This window comes from Sabethes cyaneus, chromosome 1 (assembly GCF_943734655.1).
Source record: "Sabethes cyaneus chromosome 1, idSabCyanKW18_F2, whole genome shotgun sequence".
NCBI classification, from domain to species: Eukaryota; Metazoa; Arthropoda; class Insecta; order Diptera; family Culicidae; genus Sabethes; species Sabethes cyaneus.
In genome coordinates, this window is record NC_071353.1 from 88,093,483 (window position 1) to 88,111,860 (window position 18,378).

The 18,378-nt window shown below is 37.2% G+C and overlaps 1 protein-coding gene across 2 annotated transcripts in view; it reads right to left on the reverse strand.

Annotated features, from left to right (window-relative positions):
• LOC128733061 (uncharacterized) overlaps positions 1-18,378 on the reverse strand; it is an 849,877-nt gene that overhangs the window by 301,118 nt on the left and 530,381 nt on the right. For both annotated transcript variants that reach the window (XM_053826645.1, XM_053826654.1), the window contains exon 5: positions 17,029-17,197. In XM_053826645.1, the coding sequence (XP_053682620.1) occupies positions 17,029-17,197 (169 nt within the window). The remainder of the gene's footprint in view (positions 1-17,028; positions 17,198-18,378) is intronic.

Below are 18,378 nucleotides of genomic sequence, written 5' to 3' on the forward strand. Positions count from 1 at the left end.
CACAAAATTAATGAAATTCAAAAGAATATCTTATGTTGCTCCTTTTCTATAATTCTTGTAACCGAAACTAGTTGGGATGATAGTGTACATAGCGAGGAAGTTTTTGGTAATAGATATAATGTCTATAGAAATGATCGTAATTATCAATTGTCTGAAATGAAATCAGGTGGCGGTGTATTAATTGCTATTCTATCAGAGCTAGACTCAAACATCATAATCACTCCATCATTTACCGAATTTGAACATGTATGGGCGAAAGCACGAATAGCTGGTGAGACACATGTCTTTGCGTCCGTCTATTTTTCGTAAACACAAGATCCAAAAACCGATTATTGTTGTTTGGAATTCCGCAGACTTGTGATAATCCGCAAGCCGCAAAATTATCAACCAGTACCACTTCTTCAGGAGAACGGACGTTGTAAGGTAAGAGCACTATATCCTCAGCATACTCATAGTGGAAATAAGCTATAAGCTCATATTTGGAATATTAAAAGACGAAGTGCCTATGAAACAAAGAAGGCGTCAGGCTCATTCAAAGCATCCTATATGGTACAACAGTCAAATAAAAAATATAAAAAATCGCAAGCAAAAGGCACATAAAGCATACTATAACAATGACAATAACTTAGCAAATTATCTTGATCTCTGTGATCAACTAAACCAAGCAATAAATGTTGCCTTTGAAGAGTATATACAAAAAACCGAGCGTGAGATAAAATCAAAACCAAAAAACTTTTTCAACTATGTAAAATCAAAATTAAAATCAGAAAACTTTCCATCTAGAATGCATTTGGACGAAAAAACCACAGATAACAGAAGAAATTTGCGACCAAATTGCCAATGCCACTTTCTTCTGAGATATCTATGGTTCATTCACAGAAGAGGATCGCGATTACGGCTACTTTACACATTTTCCAGATTCCTCAAATGACGTAAACGTTAGACAAATTAGTGTATTAGAAATATTAGACGCCTTAGAAACATTAGATTCCTCCAAAGGCCCCGGACCAGACGGTTTACCTCCAGCATTCATAAGAAAACTAGCAACAGAGCTAGCTACTCCACTATTCTGGCTTTTTAATATGTCCCTTCAATCTGGAATTTTCCCAAGCATCTGGAAAAGATCTTTCTTAGTGCCTGTGTTCAAAGCTGGTAAGAAATCTGATATCCGTAATTATAGGGGTATTGCAATTATCTCTTGTATTCCAAAACTTTTTGAAGCAATTGTCAATAAGAAGGTATTCTCGCAAATAAAAAATAGAATTACTCATACACAACATGGTTTCTACAAAGGACGCTCAACCACAACAAATTTACTCGAGTTTGTTAACTTTTCGCTTAACGCAATGGATAATGGAAACTACGTTGAAGCCTTATATACCGACTTTAGTAAAGCCTTTGATCGTATTGATATACCAATGCTTCTCTTCAAATTGCAAAAAATAGGTATACATCAAGAACTTTTAATATGGATCGAATCATATCTCACATACCGCCAGCAAATTGTTGAATTTAAAGGAAAAACATCTAATCCCATTCAAGTCACTTTTGGAGTCCCTCAAGGGTCTCATTTAGGACCGCTATTGTTTATTTTATTCGTTAATGATATCTCATTCGTTCTCAAGAATATAAAAATCCTTATTTATGCCGACGATATGAAATTATACTTAGAAATAAAAAATGAGACAGATGTCAACACATTTTGTAACGAAATTCAAATTTTTTATAATTGGTGTAAGAAGAGCTTACTTTAACTAAACGTGAACAAATGTAAATTAATTAAATTCAGTAGAAAACGAAATACACCTATAACCAACATCTCCCTTGGAGATCAAATGATAGAAAATTGTGAACGAATTAGAGATTTGGGAGTTATTCTAGACTCAAAATTAACGTTTATAGATCACTATAATACAATTACTTGTAAAGCAAGCAACATGCTCTCTTTCATAAAACGCTTTAGCTTTAATTTTCGAGACCCATACACATTAAAAATACTTTACATTTACTACGTTCGTTCCATTCTTGAGTACTGTAGCGTGGTATGGTCTCCGTTTGCCAATGCACACATAAATAGAATAGAATCAATACAAAAACAATTCTTGTTGTACGCACTCCGTAATTTAAACTGGACGAGCCTTCCTCTTCCGTCATATGACGACCGCTGCAAGCTTATAAATATCGAAACATTAAAGGCGCGTCGTGAATTTGCAATGGTCTCATTTGTTAATGACATAGTCTCACAACGTATTGATTCTGCCGAACTCTTATCTAAATTAAATTTTTACGCACCTTGCCACGGATCATTATTTTATTTTATTTTATTTTTATTTTATTTTTTATTTTGCTATTCATCTGACCTTTAATGGTCTACATGAAGTGTAGGGTGGGGAAAAGCTCACTTGAGGTGGTCCCAAAAGATCTTCCTCAAATGTGCATAAAAACCCCACCGTCTTTTAATGTGCGTCACAATACATTTGATACATATTACATTATTATAGCATTACATTGTCATTTTTAAAAAAAATTAACATGAAAAGACAAACTATAGTAAACCACTCTCTAATAATCTACGACGATACACGGATGAAGTTTCATTGAAACTGTACAAATCAGCATATTGGTTAAACTGACGGGCCATTGCTGAGATTGGTGAGAAGGCAGCATATTGGGTGGTCTGGAATACCACCTGAAGCATAGTTCTTGGTCGCAGGACTCTAGAAGGTGCGTAAAAACCGATTTGCGATAACAGATCCGGAGCATCGTACTCTGCAGTAATCAGTTTTACGATGAAAACAGCTTGCGATGCTCTTCGACGCTGATCTAGTGTTTTGATGCCCAACAGACGACAGCGATCTTCGTAGGAAGGCAAGTTGTGCGGATCATTCCAAGGTAGATTCCTCAGGGCGTAACGGACGAATTTGCGTTGAATGCTCTCTCGTCTATTAATCCATATTGCCTGATACGGGCACCAAACAACACTGGCAAACTCTAGTCTTGAACGGACTAGCGAACAATATAGAGCTTTAAAGCATAATGGATCATCAAACTCACGAGCTATTTTGAAAATGAACCCAAGTTGACGGCTAGCTTTCTCAATAATCGTTGCGATGTGAGGTCCGAAGGACAGTTTTTCGTCTAGTATTACTCCCAAATCCTTTACCTGCTCGACTCTGCTAAGTTTAGTTCCGGCAATATTGTAATCAAATCGGATTACATTGTTCGTACGATGGTAACTGATCACGCAACATTTTTCCACGCTCAATAACAATTGGTTTCTATTACACCAATCAGTAAATCGATTTAACAAAGTCTGCAGTTCCATACAGTCTCCGATTTGCCGAATTGCAAGGTATATTTTCAAATCATCAGCAAAGAATTGTCGTCCGCCTTGGTCAAGGATCAGTGCTGCATCGTTTACAAATATTGAGAATAGTAAGGGACCAAGATTACTACCCTGCGGTACACCTGAATGATTCGTAAATGTAGCAGACTGGCAATTTCCAATCCGTACGTAGAGTTGCCTATCAACGAGATATGATTCCAGCCAATTGCAAATCCTCTCGGTACAGCCAAGCCTCTTCAGCTTGCACAGAAGTAGTTTGTGATTCACTGTGTCAAACGCAGCTTTTAGATCAGTGTATATTGTATCAATCTGTGCTTTGGAACTGATATTTTTGATGCAAAACGACACGAAATCAACAAGGTTTGTTTCCACAGAACGTCCGCGAAAAAATCCGTGTTGCATTATACTGATATAGTTTCGGCAGGCAGCAAATAATGTGTTGTTCACGATAGTCTCGAAAACCTTAGACTCCGCACACAAAGAAGTTATTCCTCTGTAATTTGTTACATTACATTTGTCACCTTTTTTAAAAACCGGAAACATGCAAGATTTCTTCCAAGAAGTAGGGAACTTTTGTTGTTGAAGCGACAAGTTGAATAAGGATGTTAACGGAACTGCCAAGACATCTAAACATTTTTTCATTAACGCTGGTGGAAGCATACCAGGTCCGGGCGAAAAGGATGACTTCAGGTTACTAGCAGCAGAAATGACTGTCTGCTCGCATATGCTGAATATGTCCATTTCCAGCACAGCAGATGGTACGTTTGACAGAGCCTGCTCTACTTGCGAAGCAGTGGTCAAGTTCCAGTTAAAAACGCTTGAAAAGTGTTGCGCAAATAAGTTGCACTTCTCAGCAACCGAGGAAGCATTATCATCGTTGAGCGACAAAGTCGAAGGAAGACCACTTTCTTTCCTCTTGGTGTTAACAAAGTTCCAAAACTGATTCGGATTCCGACGCAAATTTTGCTGAGCCCGGCGAACATGGCGATTATAAAGAAACCTATTGTAAGACCGATATTTATTGCTGGCACTGGTAAAACTGCGCTTCAGAATCGGGCAACGACGTGAGGTGTAGGCACGGAGAGCCTTCGCTCTAGCTCTTTTCATTCTACGGTGTTTTGCGTTAGACCAAGGGGGATTCCGCGGGGGCAGCCGAGGGGGTACAGCAATGTTTATGCATTCGCTCATCATCTGGTCGTAAAAATTCACGGCGTCATCGACTTCAGCAAAGTGCTCAAGAGAACCCCAGTCAATTTGCGATAAAAGATCCCGTAACAATTCAACGTTTGCTTTACGATAGTCAAGTTGATTTGGATCATGTATGTCGATGAATTGTGTTGGCCGACGAGTAGTTAATTCCACGCAGAGGGCAGGGTGAAATGGGTCAGGAGCAACAATAGTTTCCGGTGCTCCGGAAACGCAGCAACTAGGGCAGCAATCCTCATTCACGAAAACAAGATCCAAACAGCGTGACTGGTGGTTACAAATAGCGTTTAATTGCCGGAGTCCCAAAAACGCAATACCGTCAAGCAACATACGACTAGCAGAAGTAAATGACGATTCAATTTGGTCAGCAGTAGCATAGCCTTGCACACAGCTTTTCCATGCTAGACCAGACTGGTTGAAGTCATCCAATACCAACAAAGTATCACACGTTCGCATTCTGGCGAAAGCGGACTCAAACACACTCAGCTGATCCTGTATAATACTGCAATCGGCACGTTTTTCGGGTGGGACATAGACAGCCGCAATAAACAAATTTTTGGTTCCTGTAACTATTTTAACCAAAATCGTTTCGAGTCTTACTGGAACTAATTCGACGATTTGACAACTAACGAGAGAAGTCGAGACAGCAATTAGCACGCCACCTCCACGCAAATGTATGCTGTTGTTTGGGTTGCGATCATTCCGGAAGACGGTGTAGTCATCGCCGAATAATTGTAACGAATTGAAGCGACTATCTAGCCAAGTCTCCGTTAATACGTATACGTCGTAGTCGTTTTCCAAAACAGCCAGATAGACATCGTCGATTTTTGTCCGGAGTCCTCTTGTGTTCTGGTAGAAAACTCGAAGTTTAGTTTGATCGTCCGTAGCCGTTTCGGGAACCAGAGCAGGAGTCATTGGCATCGTCAGATGAGATTGAAAGGTATCGGTATTGCCTTCGATAATGAAATTTGCTCGGTGATTGATATCACTGTCAATGCCAGGAGTGTCGCATTCGGTGCCTTGCGAGAAATTAATGCGAGATGCATCCTCCACCAATTCGTTCCCGCTTTCGGCTCGTGCAGGCAGACTAGAAAATACACACAATCTCTGACTTTTTGGTAAACAATTGAAATACATATACTTAACTGGATGGGGGGCCCGTTGGCCCCCCGCATCCTCCAAAGAAAGAGGATCTTCGACTAGGGAACAATCGGTGTAGTTACCACGGCTGGCGTCAACCCCTGTCCGTTTTTTGTTCCATATTCTTCGAATTCTCTGAAGTAGATCCCAGCAGGCCAAGTGCTTGCAGCTAGTGCGGCAGTTTTGAGCTTTGGATCGATACCCACTTTAAAGGAAACAAAGCGCAGCAATTTCGTATCAACATCTCTTTTAACCAGCTTAACAACTTCGAGCGGTTCGTCACACTGTAGGCATTCTTTAACCATATCGTGGACGTTCTGAACTGATACGTCCGGATGGATTCTGGATAAGTAAATCCAAAATTTCTTTTCCGCTACCGGAATAGTGACGACTGTCGTTGCCAAGTTAGTATTCGTTCCGACTGTGATGTCCCGGTTAGAAACGAACTGGTCCTCTCTACGGCGCTTAGGTGTTGGACGGTGAATGGATGGCCAATTATTTTGCGGGATGCGCGGCGTGATGCCCGATTTACCCGCTATGCTGGCAGCCTTTGCGTTTTCTTTACGCATCTCCGTTTTCAGCTCGTTGATAGCAGCCGTTTGCTGTGCTATTAGCTCTGCTATAGTGTTACTAAGAGCAGCAATCGTAGGGCGAAAAGTAGCATATTTCAACAGTTTCAGGCATCCGTCGCAAAACCAGAGAATGTTATCGGTACCAGCTTTTATTTTTGTAAACAGTTGGCTGCTTACACCTGCGCACTTGAAGTGAGCGACCGTTTCGCAGAAGCCCTGACATTTGATATGGTCAGACTCCTTTGTCGGCTTGGCGCACTTATCACAGACGAACTCCATTGTAGTCAGTGAAGTAAACAAAGCAGCCGATATGCGTACAAAATCACTGATTTCTGGCCGGTGCAATCGTTTCAATGAACTGAACTTCACTTTAGCACAATACAGTAAATACTTATTAAACACTTCGTGAAGATTTAACTGCGGCAAATTGAGAAATATCACACAAAACTTCGAAAATTATTCAGAGCAGATTCCACAATAACAAACGTTATGCAGTGTTGCTAGAAATTTAAATTAATCGAACATAAATTATCGAACTAATTATGCTAAATTCGGGTCCATAAATCAAATGATGGTGCTATACAACCAACATTGTAATTTTATTGACTTCACAATTAAAAAAACCAAATTGAAGCAATATTTTAGGACAATAAGTAATTCAAGTCAATAACAACAGAAAACTAGCAGAAACGAGCAAACATAAATAGAATATGTAATCGATTGATAACATTAGGTTAAGCTTGTATCACGGTCTACACACGATTGACTGCAAATAAATAAATAAATAACAGATTCTAAAACCCGTGTCACAGAGTAAATACAACATAAAGGACTCCTTCACATTTGCAGCAGAAATAAACAGCTTAACGCTACCAGACAACTATGTCATGGTATCCTTCGATGTAGTAGCTCTGTTTACAAATATACCCAAGGATCTAGCGATAAAAGGAGTCATAGATAATTGGCAAGAAATAAGAGAAACAACAAAAATCAATTTAGACATGTTCCTCGAAATAATTGAATTCCTACTGGACACAAGCTACTTTAGATTCCAATCACAAACATACCTCCAAAAATTCGGAAGTGTTATGGGCAGCCCTCTTTCACCAACTCTCGCAGACATAGTACTAAACACAATAATAGAAACCGTGAACCACGAAATAGATTTTCCGGTACCGTACATGAAAAAATATGTAGACGATTTCTTCCTGACACTACCAAAAGACAAAATAACAACAACATTAGCCATATTCAACAACTATAACCAACACTTGCAGTTCACAGTGGAAACCGAAAAAGATAATCAGTTACCATTCCTAGATGTTTTAATCACTAGACAAAACGACCAGAAAATGACAACAGAATGGTATAGCAAACCAATTGCTTCCGGCAGATTATTAAATTTTCACTCATTCCACCCCATGAAACAAAAAATAAACATAGCGATAGGTTTCATAGATCGCATCACACGACTCAGCTCGAACTCCAACCTTGCACCGCAAAAACAAATCGTACACCGAGAATTACGCCGCAACAACTACCCAACCACACTCATCAACCGTCTGTTCCACCGTATCACTACAAGCCGTACAACCGAAGACTCCAATACAACGCAAACCAACGCACCAAAACAAGACCAGGCAACATATCGGCCACTACCATACATTCCAGAACTCAGCGAAACAATCACCAAAACTCTAAGAGAGGACTACTCCACGATAAAACCCGCACATCGCAACCAAAACACAGTAAAACAGTTCTTCACTCGAGTAAAGGATCCAGTCGAAAAGATGTCGCAACACAACGTTATCTACCAGATACCGTGCAACAACTGCGTAGGCAGTTACATAGGCATGACTCGCAATACACTTAAAACCAGAATTTACGGTCACAAATCCAACCTAAACAAACTAGAACATCTCATAGAATCTGGTCACGCTTACACAGATCAAGCAGTGATTGATGTAGGAAACAAAACTGCTCTACTAGAGCACTGCATCCAACACCAACACCGTTTCTCCCTGGACGATACCAAAATATTAGACCGCACTCTCAACCCACAACTCCTACCACTATTAGAAAGCTTTCATATCAACAATACAACACATACAGTTAATCACCGCACAGATGTAGATGGAATAAGCTGCATATACGCGGGGCTCCTACACCAACTCAAGACTATAAAAAACCGAAACCAAAATCAAAAAAAGCGATAGCCAGACGACAACAACCCCACAGACCAAAATTACAACCACCACAGCAAACTCCAAAACTTTGTAAACCAATCACACCCACCACAACAAATCAACCACTCTAGGTAACACATAAAGCTCTGATAACTCAAAACTTAAATAAGCTAGATAGCACAGTGTACGCAAACGCAACCAAAGTTAGCAAAAAGTGAAAAAAGAAAACATTCAAATGCACAATCCTCTACAATTTGCAAAAGAAATGGTATAATCTCAATTTATAAAACAAGCACTACTCTATCAAAACCTTATTCTAATTATATCTCCTAAATTAGCTTAAAACTTGGACTAAAAATCTCCTAACAATAGACCGCAGAGCTAGTGCGCTTAACGTAAAACGATACCTATGTGAGTAAAATTATAATTTTGTACGTTACATGTTATCAATAAAACAAACAATTGCTAGATTTCCTTTGAAAAAGGCCGAAACCAACGGCCGAAACGTCGGATATACAACAAATATCGTTTTGAAATCATTTCGTGGACTGCAAAAGCCGTATACCTAAACCAAACACTATTCACAGTCGAAACCAGTAAAATATAAATAAATAAATATTTATTTATTTGCGACAGATACGTAGTTCGCCGACAACGTGCAGGCTTCATTAGTGTCTTATTTCGAAGCATATACGTATCTGTCGCGAATAAATATTAAATAGTGGAATTTAGTCGGGAAAAGTTTTTTCTTTTCTTTAATTTCAAGAATTTCAGACAATTGACATGTTTCACACTTTTCTTGAGTTTCAATGCAAATTTCTAAATTGCAAATTGTCATCATAAACACACATATACATACATACATACATACATACATACCTACATACATACATACATACATACATACATACATACATACATACATACATACATACACACATACATACATACACACACATTGAATATAATCAACATTTGATTGATATGTTTTCTGCCTATAATCGCATATCAGTCCCATATGCATTTTCATCGTTTTTGAGTTAAATATCAGATTCTCTCTTTTTCTTGGTTTACTATCCATTAAGAATACTAAAAAGCTGTTTTTATTTCAAAAAGTCTGAAAAAAATATGACGACAAATTGTCCCATCTTAAAAATAATCGCATATCAGTCCCACCAAATGTTTTTCCAGGTTATGGCCATATATTTTACTTCAATCCATATAAACAATATTTGTGGTTGTTTTTACGCTTTTTAATTATTAAAAATCATCAGTTAATTTATAAATACAGGATTGTTTCAAAGCAATTCCATACGAAAATTAATTTGGTAATTTTCGTTGAAACGGCGCCATTAATGACACGTGAGGACTTCAAATATTGGAACTCTTATACTTGATTGGTTGGAAATGGTTAAAATATGAGAATTCTTAATACCTCGAAACAGTGGACCCTTCGTTCGCGAAGGGGCTCGATGGTTTAAAAAAAAGTTAAATTGTTAGCAAAATATTTAAATATATATCATGAAATGCTTCCTAAATTTGCAATGAAACAACTAATAAATGGCATAATTCTGTAAAGAAGAAGAACAGGTTGAAATTCCTGAAGTAAAAATTGATTTTTTTGTGGTCATCTTGGATTTGGTCACTTTATTGGATTTTATGACAAAAATCGCTGTTTTCACCATTAGTACCTCAACCGATTTTCATTTTAAGACCACCATTGGAAGGCTGAGAAAAAATGCTATTAGTAGCATAACTACATCCATCACAGAACGTTTGTGACTGAGAAGAGCTGGGACTGATATGCGATTATTTAGCTATTCGATGACCTAAGTAATCGCATATCAGTCTCTACCTTATTTTTAATTGCAATTTTCACAAAAAATTCAATGTTTTGATAAAGAAGTTATATTAAAGGTCTATTTTAATATATTATGTCGAAAAGATAGGAATAAACTGCGCTCAACAGGTGAAATAACCAAAACAAGAAAAATACCTTCAAACGCTGTTTTCTCAACTTGATGATATTACAGATGGGACTCATATGCGATTATTGGCAGTTTTGATTTAACACGTTTTAACGACTTAATATACGGTGCTTAAGTGGTAAAGTTTGAATAACTTTTGAATGAACCGTCCGATTTTCAATAACTCGGTTTCGTTTGATAGATCTCAACAGTAATTTTTAAATGATAATAAATCATGTGATGTTTTACATTAGATTAATGCTTATATGTTACAAAAATATGTTTTAAATACTATTTTTTCACATTTCTTTGAGTAACTTTCAAACTACAAGCCCAATCGTCATGAAATTTGGAAGTTAAGGGTTTGCAAGGCTCCTCTTTCATATGCAATCAATTTGATTCAAATCGGTTAAGGGACTATGAGATAATCAAGCCCCATATTTTTCGTATTTTTATGCATAACTTTCGAACTAAAAGTCCGATCAGAATGAAATTCAATGGCGACCTATGAGACACCTAGACCTTTCATTTGACACTAAGAACATTAAAATCGGTCCAGCCATCTCCGAGAAAAGTGAGTGAGATTAAAAGCGTCACATACACACACACATACACACACACATACATACACACACAGAAAATGCTTAGTTTTCGAAACTGAGTCGAATGATATATGTCATTCGGCCCGCAGGACCTTCTTTCCATTTCCGGTTTTCCTAGTGATTTCTATTGGCATTTGACAGAATAGACATACCATTATTAATCTTCAAATTAAGAAAAATTGGAATAGAACCGAAGCTCTTGAAATGGTTTTAATCATATTTAACGGAACGTAAACAAATTGTTCGCTTTCAAAATGCCCTTTCGGACCCTATTCAAGTCACCTCTGGGGTTCCCCAAGGTTCCCACTTAGGGCCACTTCTTTTCATTTTGCACGTAAATGACATTTCCTATATACTTAACCACTCAAAAGTACTTGTGTATGCAGACGACATGAAAATATATATGGAAATTAAAAATGTCCATGACGTCGCAATATTTCAGAATGAAGTCAATGTACCGTGGACCCCCGTTAGTTTGACCGTTTTTAATCTGAACACTTTTTAATTTGAACCCCGTTGGTTTGCACGACGTGCAAATTAAAAATGGTTCAAATGTCATTCCCCAAGTAACAACGGAAGCTGAATTGCAAGAGCAATGGCTGTTTACGGGTTGGTTTAAGGCGATCAAAGCTGCATAAAGTAAGCGCTCAAATGGTGTTTAAATAAGCGATGTGTAAGCTACTTTAAGTTTTTCAAACCAGTTCTCTCCCAAAAGCTGATAAAAAAGCTTAATAGCGGATTTTTTTTGCTAAACAATCTGCTTCTAAATAGCCATAAACCATAAGCCAATGCACATAAACATCAAACCGTTTTACGGCTGCTTAAAGGTGTTAAAATGTAGAGTGGAAGCTTTCATTAGGCTCACAGCTTTCAAACTACTTTAAGTCTGCTTAAGGGTGTTAAAGTGGCTTTACAAACTTCTACCAAGTTTTCATTCGGCTCACAGCACACATACTGTCAGATCATAGAATTTCGCAATTCGGCTGACAGCAAAAGTTTGTCAGTTATCGACATTATCGACTGCTTCACGCTAGACGGGCTTGGCTTCAGGTGTAAAGATATTCTCACTGTCTGTTCTGCAGATGCGAATGGGGCGGGTTATACGGTGAGTGCTTATGGATCAAAAGATGGCGGGTTCAATTCCCGGAAAAAAGACATGCATTTTTAATTAGCTAGCTTACTTGTTCGAATAAAAGTTATTCGAAACTAAAAATATCGCGTTGACGGCGAAATAAAAATGACGCGTTCCATTTTTTTAAATTTAAAAATAGATTTTTTTTGGCTGCATAAAGGTTGATGAAGCGTTGATTAAGCGACTGGAAAAGTAGGTTGTAAAACTATTTCTCATTCTAAAAATAGAATTGACAGCATTGCGCAAATTGGCTATTAAAAGTGCAAAAAAGTTTCTATTAAGCTTCATTGCAGCTTCGAAAGCAGCTATTAATTAGCCTGAAACTTGATAAAATCACCAGATTTAGATGTTTAAGAGCTGAAAAAAGGTTTTCATTTCTAAACCTAAACCATAGATCAGCCAACAGGTTGAATAAAATCAGCTATAAAAGCGATTGATCAGCCTGAAATTGTTACTTGGGTCTCAATATGACATCATTTGCTTGTGCAGACAATGCACATAAACACGATTTGTTTGTACTGATCTAGCGTGTTCAATCTGTTTCACAATGCGTTTTCTCAACGATTATGGTAGAAATCTGATCGGAGAATGAAATATTCGCTGCTTGTAACTGCCAACTGAATCAAACCACCAAAATAATAACAAAGAACAGGGCAACCAGTTCACACAAGCTCCAGTATATTTAGGGTTACCAGTTGTTCAAATTAAAAGGTAACCCCGTTAGTTTGCATGAGGAATCGTTCAAACTAACGGGGGTCCACTGTATTCAACACTTGGTGCAACAAATCTTTACTAAACCTGAATGTAAAAAAATGTAACTCAATAGCATTTAGCAGGAAAATTCAAACTCCCTCTATTGACATATACTTAGGAAACAATATTATACCAAAATGTAAAATTGTAAGGGATCTAGGAGTAATCTTAGACTCAAAACTAACATTTACAGAACATTACAATACCATTATTAACAAAGCAAATAGAATGCTGGGCTTTATCAATCGCTTCAGTCATAATTTCAAAGACCCGTACACAATAAAACTTTTGTACATTACATATGTAAGACCTATTCTGGAATATTGCAATATTGTATGGCACCCACACACTGCGTTACACGAAGGACGCATTGAATCTGTTCAGAAACAATTTTTACTATGGGGGGGCCTGTAGCCGCAAGGTTACCGAGTCTGTCTTGACAAGCGAGTGGTCGTGGGTTCGAATGTTAGTAGAATCAGGCCATTCGATGTTAAGTGACTTTAGCATGGGTTTATTCCCAGGCCCCTCCTCATCCTTCCTTTTGCATTCTGCATTTACTAACAATGAAAGCCTTTTGCCAGGGCAAGTGGTAAGAGTGGTACTTGCTTGAGGTGCGAATGAAACCTCTTGTTCAAGGGCAAATTATAGCTTGTTCCGCTTCCTAGTTCTAGGAACGAGATTGGGAATGCATAAGTAGTAAGGAACACATACATATACACATACACACCCTCACTCTGTGCTGAACTCTGCTTTACCGACCATGTTCAAGTCTTTAGCCGGGGCTGGTTATAAGAATGATACTTGCTCGAGGTGCGAATGAAGCCTCTTGTCCAAGGACAAATTATAACTAGTCTCCGCACTACCTGGCTCTAGAGCTAGATTGGTTGAAAAGTAGTAAAAAGCGTAGAGGGAAAAAGGGGTGTAAACACACCGACACTTTAAGCATGGATAATAAGCAGTTCGCTCACTCTATAGCGATACTGCAATAACAACGAAGTGCGGAATAACACCTGGATAAGATCACAATAGATCAAAATGCCGGTCGTAGTGATAATATCCACACAAAAAAAAAATTCTACTATACGCGCTTCGAAAACTTAACTGGACAGTATTTCCATTACCATCTTATGAAGCGCGCTGCATGCTCATCCATATACAAACACTTAAAGAACGTCGCAAACAAGCAATGCTTTACTTTATCAATAACATTATTTCTCAACGCATCCAGTCCGCAGATTTGCTTGCTCAATTAAACTTTTATGCGCCGAGTCGTAACCTTAGAACTAGAAAAATATTTATGGAAAAATCATATAAAACCAATTATGCGAAAAATGGACCAGTCAATAACATGATGCGCCTTTATAATCAAAATTGCGAAAGAATTGACATCACTATGTCCAGAATCCAAATTAAACTACGACTTAGCCATAGGAATAATGTATAGTATATAAGTAAACATTGTAATAATATTATTGCATGTAGTCTACAAATGCTTGACGAATAAAACAAAATACCTTTATACTATATACTTATATACCGTGAAAGCACCTAATTCCGATCACCTAAGGCATGATGCAACTTTAAACCCTCACCGAAAAATAAAGCTTTGACATTTATTTACATGGTATGTGTCTTTAGCAAGTATTTTCAATTATGTTTCATGGAAAAATATGAAAATGCCCAAATTATTTACCGAAAGTTACAAAAAATGCATCAAAGTATGATGTATCAGTGCACCTAATTCCGATCATCAATTTTAAGGAGTGATTCTAATTCCGATCACAGGTGTATCTAATTCCGATCACGTCATGATTAGCTGCTAAAGTATAAAACTATTGTTGATTTGTACCAAATGGATTGGAAAGTGAAAGTGGATCTGAAATGTTTTGCGTTTATAGAGTCTGACAATAATTCCCCTACCAGTCATCTTCTGCTTGCGTTAATTGTAATTATTATCATTAGAGCACGACAAGCGGATTATGAAACCTTGCCTTTCTTTTATTTTCGTTCAATTGTTACAATTATACTAGAACTGAGCCACATTCAGCCTTCAAATCAGAAAGGTTGTGTTCCAGATATGACCGCGTTGTTGGCGTAGAACTACGTTAGGCTGTATATCGCGAAGAAACCTCGAATATTAAAGAATTTTACACCATATTGATATATGTGTAGCGTAAAGTGAGAAAAAACAAACAGCATAATAATATTATCTTGCTTAATAAATTGGAGCGTATTTTTGGTAGGAGAGGTATTTTGTGATACCAAAAAAGAAGATTTCTACCAGTGCCAAAATTGGAGTATATCAGTATAGAAATCTGCCACACGCATCCAGCTATCAACAAAGCTCTAAGAGAAAACTCAAAGTAATATATAAGTAATATAATATAATTAATATGTTATAATAGGAAAACAGGCATTAATAATGGCGTGTGTTATGGTCATCCGTCTTTCCGCAGCCTGGGAAGCAAGACTATCATACGAAAAATATCTGGAAAAATTCACTAAATAGTGATTGGCAAACAATCTTTTTAAGAAAGCCGTACAATTGCTGCATCGTTCATGATCAAAATTCGTTTTAAATTGGATGTGCTATTAGCATTCAAAATTTTTTATTCTTTCGTGACGATGGCTTGACTCCAAATTTTGGATTGATATCCTGTCGCAAGACGTAGTTCTACGTCAAAAGATTTCAACATTTCCACTATGTTATCATGTTGCGAATAATCCTAAAGCCCAAATACCAACTTCGTTAACGTCCATTTTGAGAGTTTATAACTTTGATATAGTGATCGGAATTAAAAGCAGAAAGAAAAGTTATGTTCATAATTCCGATCAATCACTTTAATGGAATAAATTCCGCAAATTCAGCATATTTTCAGCCAAATATGATATAAAACGGTTATATATGCTTGTAACTATTTGTTTGGATAGAATACCGAAGAAGGTAATATGTTTCCGAGCTGCTATGATCTTGGCAAATTTGATCGTGCGCTTAGCACTTCGGCTAAGATAATACATTTTGTTGGCGTTTTTTGCGACTGCCTGTCGTATTTAATTTATTTTGAAGTGCTCGGTTCCCCAAAGACAGTAATTTTTCAACAATTGACACATAAACACATAGCACAATAACGGAGCATACTCATTTACTACAGATTTTGGCTCAATTTTCTAAAAAATGACTCTTTAGGCTGAGTGATCGGAATTAGGAGCTGATCGCAATTATGTCCGGTCACGGTAGTAGACAGGCAAAACATGCTTTAAATACTTTTTTATCACATTTCTTTATGTAACTTTCAAAGCACAAGTCCATTCATCATGAAATTTGGTAGTTAAGGTTTTAAAAGGCTCCTCTTTCATGTGCAATCAATTTTGTTCAAATTAGTTAAGGGACCTATAAGATAATAAAGTCCCATATTTTTCGTATTTTTATACATAACTTTTGAACTAAAAGTCCGATCAGTATGAAATTCAATAACGACCTATGGGACACCTAGACCTTCCATTTGGCACTAAGAACATTAAAACCGGTCCAGCCATCTCCGAGAAAAGTGAGTGAGATTAAAAGCGTCACATACACATACACACATACACACACACACATACATACACACAGAAAATGCTCAGTTTTTGAAACTGAGTCGAATGGTATATAACACTCGGCCCGCAGGACCTTCTTTCCATTTCCGGTTTTCCGAGTGATTTCTATACCTTTATACTATATATTTATATAGTAGAAAGGCAAAACATTATGATTACTATGAATTTTACTGTTTACAACACTTTATGCTGTAACTTCACTGTAAAAGTTTTTGAATTTTCTATATTAGGGTGAATGTACCACAAAGTTACCTGTTTTTGGGTTTTGTTTGTATGGGAAAAAGTCGAGCACCTAATCACCCCTTTATTCGCTGTAAAATCGGCGGTTTACATTAAAGTTTATTGTGAGAACATCAATATTCATGGTAACTTCAGTGTAACTTACAGAGCTTTTCACTATTTCTATAAGATTTTTCGATGTTTTGTAACAGTGAAATTCAATATTTTTTCGCTGTACGTTTTTAACGTGCTTAACCGTTAGTTCGTTAACCATAATCAAATCTGAATGTAATTCATAATGATTTTACCTTGATCTTGATCGATTCTTACATGACGAACAGAACCATTCAATTTGAACGTCAAAGAGAAAATGTAGTGATCATCTGAACTGTCTCTTACTAAGAAACTTCCATCTGGCTCATTCGATAAAATTTTTTCAGCGCCTTCCGATGATATTGGACCCCAGTACCATCCACACTGTAAATAGAAAAAGATATGGAGTTAGTTTTATTTGAACAAATAACTCAGATAGAGATAGATTTTTGACGTAGGACTATGTCTTTGATTTCTATTTGATTTGATTTGATTTGGTAGGTGACACATCGGCAGGAAAAGTTTTATTTGAAGCATATTGCTTGCCTTTTGCTGCGCATCATCATTGGGTCAGTGGCTTTTGTTATAGTTACTATATATATAGTTCGGCGGATAGAAAACCAGGCGAATTGGCAACTCTGATTTTTGAAATTAAATTTGAAATTATAGAGAAATGTGCAGGTTTTTACGGAAAATAATCGCTAGTGGGTGTTGAAAATGACTAGTTCTATGAAATAAAGTGTGTTTATTAACCGTTATGTGTGCGACAAAAAAAACACCTTTAGCAGGGCGACAAGGGTACCCGGGTACCCAAAATTGATGTTGTTATAACATCAACAATTTTAAACCGATTTTGATGAAATAGGTGTCATTTGATTCGTTAATTTATCTAGTTTTGAATTATTTGGCCATTTGGCCATTATAAGACATACGGGGCTCAAAAATCCGGAATTCCGACAGAGTGTCCGCTGTGAGGTAGAGAACTGATTGTTTATGCAGGAAAATCAGTCATGCGGATATAAAAACTTTAAAAATTCATACAATGTACTATTTCATATAACGAGATGAATCAGGTTGGCCATTCCGGAGTAGGTTCCTGTGGGGTCATGGGTGGCCAGTCTAGGATTAGAGGTAAAACCTAACAATATGGGTATCAAAGTTCTTGGAATTAGTTCGGTAGGTGATATTTTTTACATTTCGATGTATTTTGATTGGTTATTTCGAAAATGGTTTCTACGGGGTCCCAGATGATACCGCAGGATTCAAGATAATGCTTAGCATTATCAGAACAGTTCAAAACGTAGAACCATCTGTTATACATTTGGAACCAGTTCCAAAATTATTAATCAGCACTAAACTGGCCAAATCAGTTCATAACATCTAAAAGATCCGCTAAACCAATTCTAATATTGGATTAGGCACCCAACTGGCCATCTGTAACCTTGCAGGAACCCAATTCTGGAATGTCCAGTACGATCTAAAGTCACCAATTTATATAATAAGATGAAAAAAGGGTCCACAATGTCATGTTCAAAGCTAATAGCTTTGCTGAAAGCTGATATTCT